Here is a 16,754-nt window from a genome sequence, read left to right on the forward strand (position 1 = left end):
AAAACACAGATGTTGCCACTAAAAGGCAGAGTTTCTATACTTGAAATTGTGGATAACACTACACACATTAGGATGAATGTATGTATTTCTTAAATTTCTGTTTTATAGACTACTTATAGAAAACTTTTATTTTATTGCTGTTTTACTTTATCTATAATACAAGCAAGCTGGAACTTTGTAAGTACACATTAGCTTTTGTGCTCAAAAGCCTTGTCTTGACACTCTAGAAAAAGCTGATTGCATAAAGTCAACACCATTTGGACCACCACTCACCTGCAATGTACAACGATGGGGCCCGCACTGGGGGGGTTGGATAACTTGACTCGCCGGATAAAGGAAAGCAGCCCTGTAGCATGGTAGGGCACTCCATGGTCAGGCCAGCCCGTGAAATGGAACTGTTTAACTTCACGGATTTCATTGTAGGCCCTCTGTGCAAAGATGGAAATAAATGTTTTCAAAAGCCATTTTAATGGCCAAAATAAAGCCATTAAACACAATTATGGGTACAGACCCAACTGACAATGATAACAATAAAACTTTACCAAAGACTATGCCTTTTCTTTAAATTAAAAAAAAAAAAAAAAAAAAAAAAAAAGAAGGCCTAACATGGACTAGGAGCTTACCTTTATTGTCAGACAACTGCCAAAGAAAGAAAATTAGAAGTCTTGCTCAGTTCTAAAAGTCTGGGTAAATTTTATTTACTTTGACAGCTTGTTTCTGCTGGAAATGACAACACATTAAATTATTAGGGGAAAAGAAGGAAATGGGAAAGCTAAAATGCAGCTCTATTGACCCAACGCATTGAGTTCTCAAGTGGTGTATAAAAGCAACTTTCCAGCTTCTCACCTCACAAAGAGATTTTAATGCCTTGCTTATCCATGTTGAAAATGGTTTTGAAGCATAGCATGTAGGGATTTTCCAGGACAGTGCTGCTCTAGATTGGCTTGTGAAAATATACAGGCAGCTAAACTGTTCTTTGGGCAAGCTATTTTTCTTAGCTCTGTGAAATAATTCAGCACAGTACTATAGTAACATAAATACAAAACGAAAGAAGTGAAGCATCTGCTGTTGTGCTGCTCTCCCATTGGGTTGATTTAAGAGAACCCTACATAAATGCACATTTCAAAGTTTTCTCCTTCCTTTGTGTTAGAAGAAGGCTGCAGATTGAGGTAGGACAGCTTGGAAGGTATAGATTAAATACCGCAGAATTTATTTTTAAGAACTCACATTTGTAGCAAAAGGAAACAAAATCCCACTATAATCTATATAATTTAAATTTTACTGTGAACTATCTGTAAACTCTCAGTCTCACTTGTTCAATCAGAAAAGGGAGACACATTACATGGAATAAACAAAATTGAGGAAAAGTTTATCTTTAGATTCAATCTTATACAGACCAGTATCACCAAAACCTTGGAAGTCAGTGATCATTTCTTAAAGGTTTTCTTAATTCCAATTCCTAGCACAATGCCCTACACCATGCAGGGATGAACAAATAATTGTAACAATCACAATGATAAGCATCACCATGAAATCACCCCAATGGAAAATCCCCTTTTGCTACTTTTCAACTCTAGTAAGGAAGGTCAAAAACTGTTTCAAGGCCTGATTTTAGGTATTACTTTACTCCTTCTATATTAATTCTTTTATTAGAGTTGCTGGATGGGCCTTGCTCCCTTTATCTTTCTATTACATTTATAGGATTTGCTCTTTTTAGTACATTTTCATACATCAGCGCCTATTTCCCTAATGTTTTTTTTTAAATTTTTCTGAGTGATTTTCAAATATATGGTTAAAAAAAAAAACACCCCCGCCTTTCTTGTTCTAAATAATAATAATAAAAAAAAAAATCCAACGATTTTCCAAATAGGATTGCATCATATCCATACAGTATTATTAATATCAAGTACTCTCATATTCTGGAACATGGTGCATGTCTCCACTCATTCACATATTATGTGTATCCCTAAGTACACGTTTGTGTTTTTATTCAACCAGGAACTGTATCATTCTTATTAAATACATTCTGAGATAGTTTGGCACTTTTTATTTTTAAAGATTATTTAGTAATATCTTCTTATTTCTGCTTATCGCTAATATAAAGATAAGCTATAACTTATGAATATTTATGCAGATTTAATCATTTAAATAAACATTTATACAACCTATTTAAAAATATTATCTGTAGTTTTCTTGGTATACATCCTTTCATCTTAAAATAATTTGTCTTTTCTAGTAGTTACACAGTTTATTTCTTTTGCTGCCTTATTTCATTTGCTAAAACTTCCAAAAATGTTTAATATTAGTGACACTAATTATCCACATGCTAAAACTTCCAAAAATGTTTAATATTAAATACTGATTATCCACATAACATTCCTGATTCTAGAAGCAGTAATATAATCTTTATGCTAGTTTTTTATGATAAACGAATAGTCTTTAGTTCTTCATTCCTTAACATGGCTGCTACTAGGTATTGTTGAATCACCTTTATCATGGTTTAGGATGTCTCTTAACTTCCCTAATTTATTTTGAAAATAAAATTAAATGCACTTATCTATTAATAAAGTCATACAGTTTTGGTCCTTTAATGTACTGACATAATGAAATATCCTGTTAGATCTCCCACTACAGTTGAAATCTTCTTGCATTCTTAGGGAAAAAACAATAGCTCATGTAGTGATATTTTCTTAATTCACTCCTAGATCCAAATTTTCAATATTTTATTTTGAATGTCTTCATGTTCTTGAATGAAACTGGTCTGCAATGTGTGTGTGCATGGGGAAGAGAGAGAAGAGAGAAGAGATTGTGAAAGAGAGAATAAGTGCTCCAGAGAATGCTATCGTTATCTGATTCTGTTATCACCATTATGCTAATCTTCTTCTTCTTCTTTTTTTTTTTTTTTTTTTTTTTTTTAGACAGTGTCTCCCTTTGTTGTCCAGGCTGGAGAGCAGTGGCTCCATCTTGGCTCACTGCAACCTCTGCCTTCCGGGCTCGGATGATTCTCTTGCCTAGGATTCCAAGTACATTATGCTAACTTTTAAAACATAGACATTAGCTATTCATAAAGGATAAAGGAACTTTAACTTTAAAACCACAACGCAATTTTAATGATAAAGTTTAACAATCATTCTATTTTCTTCTACCATCTATTCGTGCTTCTAACTCTTTGTGATCTAATTTTTGAGAATTAGCATTTGCTAAAAAATCAGTGTCCTAGACTAAAAGTTATATTTTTAGGTTTATACATAATATTTTCTATAGCTTTTCTAATAGCAAGTATAACGGCAAGTATAAACCCTCTGTGTTTCCTAATATTGCGTATTTTGTTTTCATTGTACCTCATTTAGAATTGATAGTGGTTTAGTTACTTTATTGATGCTTTCAATAAACAAGGTTTTTACTTCTTTTTTCTCATTTGTTTCTTTTTTATATTTAATTTTTCCTTTGTTCTATTCTAGTTTTCCTGATTTTCCAATGTTACAATTTTTCACATGATTTCAGAGCACATTTCAAAACAGAAACCACTTATGGGTGTAAATTTTTCTTACAGAATAATGAGGTAAATTTTGATATAAAACTGTTGATCTATACAATATAATTTTAGTTTTGAGGAAATCATTCAATTCAGAAGAGGATTTGGTGACTTCTGATAGGCTAATTTCTGGGGTCAGTGGTTTGTTATTGCTTTCTCTTGGAATTTGGAAATATCTCAACTTTTTGTTACGTATTCAGATTTTCCTTATTACTAAGTTCATCACTGATTTTTATAAGACTTGTATGAACTTAAGAGACTGCATATTCTACATTTTCTTTTAATAATATGATCTAGTTATTCATTAAATCAAGCTTAATGGATCTCTGTGAAATCTCCCATATCAATCGCTTATTTTATTCTACTTGACTTGTCTAAGAAATTTTCATACATATTTTATAGCTACAATAATCATGATTATGTTGTTCTGTATAATGCTACTTTATTTTTTTTTTTTTTTTTTTTTTTTTTTTTTTTTTTTTTTTTTTTTGAGACAGAGTCCCGCTCTGTCGCCCAGGCTGGAGTGTAGTGGCCGGATCTCAGCTCACTGCAAGCTCCGCCTCCTGGGTTTACGCCATTCTCCTTCTCCTGCCTCAGCTTCCTGAGCAGCTGGGACCACAGGCGCCCGCCACCTCGACCGACCGGCTAGTTTTTTGTATTCTTCAGTAGAGACCGGGTTTCACCGTGTTAGTCAGGATGGTCTCGATCTCCTGACCTCGCGATCCGCCCGTCTCGGCCTCCCAAAGTGCTGGGATTACAGGCTTGAGCCACCGCGCCCGGCCTATAATGCTACTTTCAACTTAATATTTTGCCTAATTTTTTCGTGTTGGTAGGATAACTCACAAATATTTTTAATAAAATACTATTCAACTATTTCTCTATTGTTGGACATTTATGGTTATCTATAGGTTTCTAATGCTATACATGAATTCATTATATTTTAAATAAACTCCTTAGGAAAGATTCATGAAAGTTAACTTCTCAAAGGACATAAATATTTTAAAGCTCTGGAGATACACTCTGTTTTATTGATTTAAAGAAGGTTTGTAGCGATTTAACTATGATCAGTAGTGTACAAAAATATGTTTCAACACATTCTAACACTCGATGAGGATTATTATTTTTTAAAGTTCTAGCTGATTTGAAAAGACAAAATGGTATATCAGTACACTAAGTTAAACATTTTTAATAGGCATGTTAACAATTGTGTTTCTTCAGAGATTCTAGTGATTTTTTCTTCTACCGGTATTAACATTATAAATTAAGGACATTAATAAATAATCACAAGGTTCTTTTGTGTGTATGTACCTTTGATAAAATTTTGTGCCACAGGTAATTTCACAAATTTGTGTGGTCAAATAGAAAAGCTTTACCACAAAATGTATTTCACTGTTACTATATTCCACTTCAGTCCACTACAGCAGCCACCTTACATTATTCTTTGCAATGTAACACTGGGAGTGATCCTTTTAGAAATAAAAATCAGACCATGTTATCCGTGGGCTCACAAACCCTACAATGGCAGCCTAACTCAATTTTAGTATGAACTAAAATCATCATGGCCTACAAGGCACCACTTATCCAATTTTGTGATTTCTCTGCCTTCATTTTGTATTCCTTTCCCCTTCACTTATGGATCTCTGAACATCTTGGCCTGCTGACTGGCATTCTAACATCTTTACACATGCCTCCAGGCTTCTGAAATGACTCTCCCTTCTGTCAGAAACATTATTGCCCTGGACATAACCCGTCACTCCCTCACTTACTTCAGGTCTCTACTCATATTACTTCCTTAACAATGAGTTCTTCTTTGATCATCCTTTCAAAATCGTAAACCATTTCTTCCTCCTGTCTCAATAATATTCCCTACTTCCTTTCCTAACATTATTTTTCTCTATAGCACTTGTCGTGATGTATATTAGTTGATTTATTTATTTTTATTGCTGTCTTAATTCAATCGGCTATAAGATAGACAAGAGGAGATTTTAACATGTGTCCCAAGGTTTAGAAACATGTCTGGCACATAGTATACTCTCAAACATTTGTGGAATGAATACATGAATGAATAGATTTTATAGCATCATGAAAACAGAACTTGACAAAGGTTTTAAGAGAAAAAGCAGTTTTGATATAACTTTTTAAAATAGAATTTTAGAGTACTTACCCTTTCCAGGGTGAATGTCCTAACTACATATTCAGCAAGTGGTTCCATTTCTACACAAGTTACTTTGAAGTCACCATAAACTTCAGTATCATCAGGCCAATATTTATAGCATTTAACCTAAGTGACAAAAAGAATACATAGATAGACCTGAATACATAATACTAATTAGCCAAGGTGATTTAATTCCAGCAATAACTCTTTAGGTCACAAAACTCAGTTAAAAATCTATAAATGAGAAAAAAAAATCTATTATACAATAAACAGAATTCATATAGTCTCACAAAAAATATACAAGCCTAATAATGCAATTAGATTCTCGTACAAAATTAAAGCTTATATTGTTACTCAATGAGAAATCAAATAATTTCTCAGCCATTCAAGGTCTACTTAGAAGTACTCAATTAAAATGCTGTGCCTATAATTGTTTTTAAACAATTGGATGATATTCTATTTTGAGTATCTTATATGCTGCCTCTCAACTATATTCATTTTTATGACAAAAAAATTCTTTTTATTCCTCTTACCCGGCCAACCTCAACTAAATTTGTAACCATCACAATGCAAGCAGATTGTTCTTGCCAAATCATCCTCCAGAAATCATATACTGTTTCATGAACGGGACCTATGAAGAAATTAATTAGAATATTATGTTATCAAAGGAATTTTGTAGTTAGTAAGAAGTTTAGCTAAGATAAGAAGCAGAGTAAATGAAATAATTCCCAAAAAAAAGGTCTAGCGCAAAATGTCACTGAAAATACTTAAATTCAGTTCATATCTAAATTCCCACAATAGACAAAAACATAGGCATATGTAAGTTTTTTTCTTCTTCTTCTTTTTTTTTTCAATTTGCCCTCTATACTTACCAATTTAGAAGAAACTGTCACTAGTTTCTTGGGTATTTATATCGGTCACTAAGTCACTTTAATACATCTTCAAATATATGTAAAAGCTAGAACTCTTATACCACCATCAACCAGACAGCATATATTACCAATTAAATAAGTGCCCACTATTTATAAATAGTGCATGTTTAGGGATCAATAAAAAACATATCCTTACACGTAAGGACATACACTAATCTTATCATTATATAACCTTCAAACTGCAAAAGCATGTGCTGGGCTATTTTCTACTGAATACCATAAAACTGAATATTGTTCACACTATGGTTGATCTTTCTAACTTTAAAGAGTATACACTGAACTCAATTACTCCAAACATATGTGAAAACATAGAAAAATGACCCTTGTCAAAAGAGTAAACCTAGCTTTTGTTTTACTTTCCTTTTATATAAAATAGATGTACAGGTTTCTCTTCTGAGGGCCAGTAGTCAATTTAGAGAGATAACTACAGATGTTTTTTGTTTGCTTGGATACTTTTACTCCCCAGTGTACCACTATAACCAGATCTCTCTACTTTCTTATTATTTTCCATGAAGAATTAACTTGACTAAATTCCATCTCTTTGTTTTGTCTCAGTCTTGACTTGTCAAAAAATTGCTCAGTATAATAGCTCATTATAACAATATTGGTCTTGGGTACTATTAACAAACTTGCTGCAAGAAGACAGGCCTCTTATATGAGACTTCTTCTTCCTTTTCTCAAAAATGAGTAATTCCTCTGGCTGGCACTATGGACTAGTGCTCTGACCTATCTGTATAACAAGGATCGAATCATAATAACCACTACCAGCTTTTCTTTTACTTTTAATTAAAAGTAAATCAAGCGTAAATTTATATAAGCTTTACACACATAACAAATTTGTACTGTACAAATGAGTAAGGAGCAGTGTTAATCAGAAGGGCTGATTTTTTTGTTACTAAGATAAAATTAAAAAAAAATAAAAGCCACCATATAGATGAATAAGCAAGTTTGTTTTTTCTATAACATTTAACGAGGCAAAATTTTACCTTGGGTTGCAATGTAATGACTTGGTCTCTGGTAGCCCTGAAATAGGAGAACAAATTAGTTATCATTTTACATCAATATCAGAAATACATGAATGAAGGCATAAAAAGATGAAGACAACCACCTGTTAAGATTAAGTTATAATAAAAAGTCCAGAAGTGAGTAGTGAACACATAGATCACTTCTCAAACCTATGTTATCTGAAAGGTAAACATAAGACAAACATTAAATATTTTAAAGGCTCTGATTAGAATATATATGGTATAATTTATTTTTGTTTGCCATGGAATATAACCTCATAGATTTTGTTTGGTTTCACTAAAATGTTTATGCCTTCATGTAAATGTTTAGTCATTCATTCCTGGTGAAATAGTGTTTAAAAATATTAATTCCCATTTTATCATCCAAAAGTACAACACACTGCATTACAAATGGACGAGGACATATTAGAACCATAAAAAAAATAACAGAACATTCCAATGTTAGAGCTGGACAATGCATGTGTGCATCCAATCAAAGTCCTGCTGAGATTTTTAGAGAATATTCCTGTTCGATAATATATTCAGGGATATGCAAAAACTATTTTGTGCATGCTCACAATGTTAATTTACACACACATAATTATAGGTACACACATATATATATATATATATAGGGAAAGAAGAGTTTTTAAGAATGCATCTTATCTTGAGTAAAAATTTAGTATTTTTTTTTCAGTGTGCTAAAAGTTCTGTTGAGGAGGAATAGATTGTTAGTTGCTCTCAATTGGTTTGAATACCAACAGAGCATAAGTTGCAAAAATGTTGATGATATGATCCTAAGTTCTGAATTTGTTGCATATTTACAAATGAGCCTTAGTGAAAGTCTGTGGTACAATTTGTCCACTTATTGGTGTGGGCAACTCAATACACATATTAATACATGTGAACTGAGATCTCCAACCTAAAATTTAATAGCAGGAATATGACGTTGCAAATTTGGAAGATTTCACCTTTTTAATATACCACAATGTTTTATGGAAAATAGCACAATGTTTTATGGAAAAAATTTTCCAAGCTTTATATGTATTTGCAGTTCTTAAAAAAATACCAATTGCCGAAGTATATACTTATATCTTTTACATATAATGAACTAATGGGAGAGGGAAAATTATGAAATTGTATAGAAATAGACCAAAATACACTGGGGTCTTAACAGAAAGACTGGATAACAAGTCTTATTTAAAATACAGTCCTACGGTATGAACCATGAAACAGTTTTATAACAAGGCTCCAGTGTACATGTCCTGGCAGAAAACCCAGGTTAAAGTAAATAGGTAAGAACAATTACAAATTTTTCATAGAACTGTTGATCATTTTATTCTAAAAATTAGACCATTAGCTTAGTTTTACATAATGACATGTTTGATAAATTTAATGAATAAGAGTAAGATTATGATCAGAAGTTGAACCCATATACTCATATACTATGCTTTATAAAATATACTAATTCAACTAAATACATACAATTCATAACATAAACTCTAAAATGTGAACTTAATAAATATAATGAAAATTATTTCCTACTTATGGAAATTAGAAAATGTTGGGTCCTAGGTTTCATATCTTTTATGTCTATAAAAGTATACATATGCTGCCATACTTAATACCCCCACCTTTTGTCTTATAATTACACATATTATGAATCAATTTAATTACAGCATACCTAAATTTTAATTGTAAAAAAAAAAAGTTGAAGTTTAATGAGTGCTAAGCATTGGGCAAAATGCTCAACATGCATGACTTCATTTAATTCTCACAACAAAGTGATGAGGTTAGTACTATTATTATTATCCCCACTGTACAGATAAGGAAACTGAGGTACAGAGAGAGAAGTAACATTCCCAAGCTCTCCAGTGTGATTATGAACCAGGTGGTATCACAAAGAGCCTGTCCTCCCTAAAGGTAATGTAATATATTGCCCTTTAAGAATGTTTTATATTTTGTTTGATCATTACTTCCTTTAAATAAAGAATTTGCATGTAGATATATATGCAATCAAAATTTAACAGTGAAATATATGATCGAAGCAAACTTTTTCATTTCTGTGATTCGATATATATGTGTGATATGTGTATTTTACAATTGAAATTTAGTAATTATTTTGCCTGAGTAATTGTCTTACTTTAGAAGCCAATACAACACATCACAAAATAGTCTCCCTACTCATTTTAACATCAGAAGTCAAATGTAAAAAGTAAAATTTCAGTCACACTAATACACATCATACTATCCAGCTTCTCACATATGTTTAGGGAAGGGTAAGAATAAAAGCCAGAAACAGAAATCATCAACAAATAAAACTCGAGTACATAATAAATTGTCAAAGCTAAAAATGGTCCTGTTTTTCTACACAAGAAAAGGGAAGGAGGTAAAATAGATCTTTACGCATGTGAAAGAATTACAAAAAAACGAACAGAGATACATTGTATGAAGCTAATTAGGTGAAGCATGCAGAAATAACTAGTAGTAGGAGAGCATTAGTAATAACTGTAATTAAGAACGTTTGTATTTATAATAGGGTGCTGTTATTTACATATAGTGGTACTTACATCCCTGTACAGCCAAATCTACAGCCCAAACCAAAGTCAGGTGTGAAAGAAAGCACAACAACATCAGTAAGTACTAGGACGTAGAACAAGGAAAAGTGTACAGTTTGTACTTTTAAATTTTAAAAAGCTAGCAATCACTTTATAGGTAATAGGCAAAAAGGTTCATATATATAAGTCAATAAAGTAGATATACTTAACTATAAAAACACTTACATCAATATAGTTGGCATTAATATAATCTGAGGAAGGATCATCCTCTACGGGTTGCAAAATTACTCTGGAGTGGTCATCTAAAAATGTTAAATAATAAATATAAGCTGTTAAATTTTCTCCCTGTTCTGAGGCAATGTCATTGGTTGAGACTAAAGAATTCAGTGGTTGCCCATAGTCTATCCATAGTATATTATTACCAAATCAGTCCTTTGAAGAAATATAAGAACTTTAGTGAGCCTTGCTATTACATTTATAATACTCTGTGACTAAAGCTTCACTGACTTGAACCTTCATAGTTAGTGTTTAGGAGACATGAAATTGTCTGGTAAGTAATCATTTGAGTCATATAATTGTCCACATAACTGAACTAGACTTAACTTCTAATTTTGCTTCTTAGTCATGACTTTAAATGGGTTGGATCCTTTTCTTCTGCACTTTACAGCAAATGAGCCACAGAATTAAAAGGTGAATTTTGAATTCCTGCTCTCCGTTTCTTACTCCCTGAAAATCAAGGTTAGATTTTGAGCTATTCATAAGACACTTTAAAATAATTTAAATTCAGAATAGAGCGGTCTAGGTAAATCAGCAGCTAGTTACAAGTTAAACTACCTGCTACTTTCCTTACTGATCTGTGGTTTTGTCTGATAATGACTTTATTATCCCGTGTATATCTTGAGGACTTACTCAGGAGGAAGTCCCTAATGATAAATACCGAACAACTGGAGTTTAGACAGTGCCTCCAAGTAAGAATTAAAGGCATGTGGAAAGAATAACACCCCAATCTTGAATATGTTTGATGGGGGTGTTAAAACAGTTTATAACTGAAAATATCTTATTTTTTCATTATCCTGATAGTCTTAGCCGTTCAGTAACACCCCATGCATTTATGCACAAACATGAAATCAAACAGCAAGTTATCTCCACAGGGTGAAGTGGCTGAGTCAATTTGATTAATGAGGATGATGACAATTTCAGAATCACTGCTAATAGCCAATGTTGTTTTTGTTTGTTGTTGCTTTTGAGATGGAGTCTCGCTTTGTTGCCCAGGCTGGAGTGCAGTAGCAATCTCTGTTCATTGCAACCTCCACCTCCTGGGTTCAAGCAATTCTCTTTCCTTAGCATCCTGAGTAGCTAGGATTACAGGCACGTGCCACCAAGCTGGGTAATTTTGTATTTTTAGCAGAAATAGGGTTTTGCCATGTTGGCCAGGTTGGTCTCAAACTCCTGACCTCAGGTGATACGTCCGCCTTGGCCTCCTAAAGTGCTGGGATTACAGGCATGAGCCCCTGAGCCTGACTGTAAATGCTGTCTTAATATGAAATAGATTACTTCATAAACAGAAACACCACTCTCTGGGATTTTTCTTAAGGTTTAAAACCATATAAACATATAATATTTACATTCACCAAGAATTGTATGGGAACTTACATGCTATAATGTTTCCATATCGGTTTTTTGCTCTATTTTGATCTTTTTTAGCTACATCCCAAGATGCTGACTGTCCTTCAAAAAAGCTCTGGGAAAACAAAATGAACAAGCAGACTGAATTTAATTCCTTTTTAAAAATCAGGTTATCTGTTCGGAAGCCCCAAATAGTAAAAACCACTTTCTCAGAGAGGAAAGGAATCCCACAGTAGTAAACAAGTTTCATTCTCAGACCTCAAAGCCGCTTTGCTGGATTCATACTTGTTCATCTTAAATTGGATTGAGGTCAAATTAAGACAAGAAAATAACTTTAGAGAAAAAAAAATGGACCTTGAAAGTATTTTAAATTTAAGATCACTATATAATGAGAGGTAGAAGTAGAAAAGTATCATTCTTCTCAAAACGTATTGAATGATAATGCATCAAAACTGCAAAAAAAAAAAAACTTTTAATGAGTATATTTCAAATGTGCATCATTTAGCATTTATAACAGTAGAAAGAAAACCTGCTTCCCTCCATAATTATTCATTAAATTGTGTGCAATACATCACATTTGAGTTTCTTTGAAGATCATGAAAAGGACTGAGTCTTTACAACAAGGGACCATATAAAAATTAAAATAGAGTCCCCTTTTTCAAGAATCTGGGAACAGATGAATTTGTTGACTAGTTTAATTACCATACACAACAATTTAAAACGGGTGTAAATTTCATTTTGCAAAAGAACTTAAACTTTGCTCAACACAGGAAATGGGGTCTTCAAAGAGCCAATGGTCTTTGAAGCAAGGTACACAGGAATACACATGAAATGAACAAAAAGAACCAGCTCTGACGGAATAGTCTATCCCTTGTACTTATTTTGTTACCATGGCATAGTGTTTCTGGCATATATCTAAAATCAACTTTCAAAATTCAGAGATAATTAACACTCCTAATTTAAGGTATTCAAGTAATCCATAGATAAAATATGGAGTTTAAAAGATTCTTCATGAAATTGGATGTATTTTGGATGGTCTTTTCAAAGCAAAATATTACTTGGATTCTTTCACTTTAAACGTGTACGTACTGTGATGTGTTCATGGGGAGTGGGCTGGCTTCCTTCCATGCCCCAGGTTGGTATTTCTCAGTCAGTGAAGGGTAGGAAAGGAACTATTTCCCTTTTGCTATATTACGTTTGTTGGAATGTTTGGTTTTAAATCACTGCCTTTGTAAGATAAGTCCTGGTATTTTGGTTTGAGTAGGAAGGGGAAATAAGGTTGGAAGAAGAATTTCCCACTGCCTTCTTTCAGCTTCTCAGTGTTGTTTACCAGATTTGCAGTGCTCTGTTTTTTTTCTCAGCCACCCTCAACCAATAATCCATAAAATTAAACTGAGAGTGGCAAGTAGTACATTTAGAGCACAAAGCTTCATTTGATTTCTCAATCATAAGGTCAACAAACAAAGAGGCAGAGAAGTACCTGCTACTTGATTCATTCAAATGATAGAATCTGTAATGGAACAATGGGAACCAAAGTGTATTGCTACTTAATTTTTGCATGAGAAGATACACAAAGTGTTTTTTAATACCATAGTAAAATAAATTATGGAATCCAACATTAAAGATTCTTGTAATAGATTTAGACTCCGATATATCTCTGGGAAGTGCTTTTTCCCCATTCCCTTCCCATTCCCATGTACACACTTGCTTGTACACTCATAAACACTAGATTAGAGAGCCTACAGAGCAATCCCCTCCTTGTTGTGTTAAAGACGGGAAAAAATATTAAATTCCACTGAGTATCCTAGTTAAAAATCAAATTCAATACAGTATCGAAACTTATTCACCTCATATTCCTCTTTGAACCCATAGCTGTCTGATGTCTTCATGAGATTAATGTGTTGCAGTAAATCAGCTACCCTGATGGCTGGATGCAGCTGTCCTGTCTGGTAAGGGGATTCCGTCCCCTCACAGAGGTAGCGAGGTACGTCTAGAAGGCGACTGGACTCTGCTGTAGCACTGTGGTTCTCATCTGGCATTTTTCAGATTTCAGAAGTTAAAAAAGAGACAAAGTTATCTTGTTTAATATATATATCTATGCAATGAGGATTTTAAGACCTTAAGATCTTTTTGATAACAAGAGGAATTCTGGGAAAGAAATATACAGTATAGGCCTAGGCAGTATCCCCAAAGATAAAACTCAAGGTTTGAGGTGAGAGTATATTATGTGTGGATCAGCAAGAAAACAGATCCTGTGAGATGCAGGGAGACATCTGATAGACCTTTTAAAAGCTTAAGTGGGAAATTTTTTTGAGTTCTTTTTCTTGCATCTGCAGTCATAGCAGTATAGAGTGGGACCAGAGGACCCAGCTGTCAAGTGGATGGGTGTTTTCATGGTCGATTAAGTTGACCAAACTCCTTCCCACCCATATCCCAACCTCCCTCAGAGACACCCGATCTAGGTGGCCCATCCCCAAAGGGCTGCTCTTCTTGTTCTTGTGGCCCTATTCTCTGAGGCTTCTTACCATAGCACCCTCTGCACTAGGAAACATGGGCATTTCACATGATCACCCCCTGATGCCACTCTGTCTGCTAGCCAGACTACATGTGCAATTATATTCAACCTCTGCCACCTTGACTTATTACTATTATTGTTTTTATTGCAAACACATCTGAGTCTCCTGGCCACGCTGTGAGAGAAAGCAGGGTGTGCTTCTGGAGCAAAATGTGGGTTCCTCCCCTGGAAGTCTTTTCTGGTCCCTCCAGGTTGAGTTACAATGCTCCTTCTTTATGTTCCCATGATCTCTTATTCATTTTTACATGTGATTTCACTTAATCCATATTTTAATCATTTATCTACTTGGCTATCTTCCTCACTAAATTCCAAACACAGAGTACAGAGACAGAATATTTCTTTCTATTCCTAGTGCCTGATGCCTAAGTCACTCAATAAATATTCCAATGAATGAATTAAAAAGTCAACTGAATCCCTGACCACCCACATTTAAGTGTAAGTCCCTTCCCAATTGTGTCATTAGCTTTAAAAGAAAAGAAACTTTAAATTATTTTTCTGTCATAAGAAGAAAAGAACAAGAACATTTTTGCCTATGAAGAATAAACAGTATTTTAATGACCGAAGTACTAAACATTACAATGAGAAGCATGCTCATATTTATCACATTTAAACTTACCAATTAAAAAAAAAAAAAAAACAAATGTTTTAAGGGGTGTTACTTTGAAAAGCATTATACCGTCATACTCATTAACAGAAGAGAAAATACACTCTTAGGGGAACTTTTTTTTTTTAAACGATAATGCATACTGTAGAGAACGATATTTAATTAACAGATAAACATATTTCAAGTGCTAGTACATTTGCCTGTTCTATCACCAACTCTACAAATAGGATATGGCAAAAAATGAATTGTTGTCCCCATGATAAACATTTTTTCTTCCTGGAGAAGGGGAAAAAAAAAAAAAAAAAAAAAAAAAAAAAACCCTACAATCAGATTTGTGTGCCTCTGTAATTTAGCTTGATTGCATTTATCTTTACTCCCTCTTATTAAGCTGAATGCTTATTTTTTGCATTTATTCCTAAAAATACCACATTGAATCAAAAAATCCCTGATAGATTCTGTTGTGACCTAACCACCTAAGTGAATTCATGTCTTTTACACAGATTTTTCCCACCCCTCTATGCAAAAACATTGGCTAATAAACATGATTCCTGAGTTTCCTATTCTCAATATGAGACCGAAGTCAATGGATCTACTTCTATTAAAATATTACAATCAACAGACCGACATAAAGAATAAATACATCTCCCCAGAAAAATTAAATTCAGAAGCAACTGATTTGGGCACTGCTGCAGAATATACAGTTAAGGATGAAAAGTAAAGAGAACAGATAATGTCAGAGAGGCAAAATGCAATCACTCAAGCTGGAAGAAGGTAGCCAGGGCTCAGTGGAGCAGCCCCAGAGCTCACTTTTACCTGCTGGAGTAGCAGAATATTTACAATTGAAAAAGGCTTAGTGAGAAACACAGAATTCACCCATATTCCAAATCTTACAGATGATTGTGTCCTAATATAAAATAGACAGTGTCGTTTGTTTTGCATTAAACTTTAATACAGTAGTACAATGAGCAGTAAGGTCTTTAAAATCATCACATATGCATTATTAATCTCAATACATTTCCGCCTCATTAAACCACCTAATAATGTGACTAGTAGTGAGGGTACATGTACTAATCATTATCCTTATTATACATTTAAGAAGAATAACTTGAAATACATCCTTGATTGAAAGGTTTTCTAGAGTTCTTTGCAATACACTTACCTGTTATAGGAACTTAAACCCAATGAAGCAGTAAAACACAAAAACCAAAAATATGAATCAATATGAAAAGTTTCTAAGCCCTTTTAAATCAGTAAGCATTAGCATTAAACAATATTTGAAGTGATTTCAGAAAGTGCATTATAAATACAAAAACGATTGGATGCAAAACTCTAAAGACCACAATCCTAAGAATGATGAAAAATACAACATATCATTTCTACATCTAATATGATTAATGAGATAATTAGCTTTTAAAGAATGCCAATATATTTTTAAAACACGCTTGACTTTCAAAATTAAATAAAATGTATAATGAATGTTTATATAACTAGACTTCATGACTCTATTGTGTTAAATCTGACTTTCCTTAAACATGAAAATCCTTTTTCACAGGGAAAATTACTATAATAATTATTTATAGTTTATAAAACTCATACACATGATCTAATTTTCTCTTTATAATAAAATCCTGTGAAAAAGGTATGGTAGGAATTATTATACTGTTTTACAGATGTGAAAACAAACATGTAAGGTATTTTTATGAGTTCATATTGTAAATCTACAGGAGGAATGAGACTTGGACTTTACATATGTGTAGAAAATTAT

General features: G+C 33.2%; 1 protein-coding gene across 7 annotated transcripts in view; it reads right to left on the minus strand.

Moving 5' to 3' along the window:
• PTPRK (protein tyrosine phosphatase receptor type K) overlaps positions 1-16,754 on the minus strand; it is a 555,246-nt gene that overhangs the window by 16,571 nt on the left and 521,921 nt on the right. For 2 of the 7 annotated variants that reach the window (XM_023230675.2, XM_023230674.2), the window contains 8 exons: positions 13,658-13,842; positions 11,838-11,925; positions 10,410-10,486; positions 10,197-10,214; positions 7,609-7,645; positions 6,224-6,321; positions 5,700-5,816; positions 274-428 (listed from right to left, as the gene is read on the minus strand). In XM_023230675.2, the coding sequence (XP_023086443.1) occupies positions 274-428; positions 5,700-5,816; positions 6,224-6,321; positions 7,609-7,645; positions 10,197-10,214; positions 10,410-10,486; positions 11,838-11,925; positions 13,658-13,842 (775 nt within the window). Of the gene's footprint in view, positions 1-273; positions 429-5,699; positions 5,817-6,223; positions 6,322-7,608; positions 7,646-10,196; positions 10,215-10,409; positions 10,487-11,837; positions 11,926-13,657; positions 13,843-14,908; positions 15,266-16,148; positions 16,161-16,754 lie in introns of those variants that run through there. The other 5 variants (XM_023230676.2, XM_023230677.2, XM_023230680.2 and 2 more) reach the window with 3 other exon arrangements.

This window comes from Piliocolobus tephrosceles, chromosome 5 (assembly GCF_002776525.5).
Source record: "Piliocolobus tephrosceles isolate RC106 chromosome 5, ASM277652v3, whole genome shotgun sequence".
Lineage (NCBI taxonomy): Eukaryota > Metazoa > Chordata > Mammalia > Primates > Cercopithecidae > Piliocolobus > Piliocolobus tephrosceles.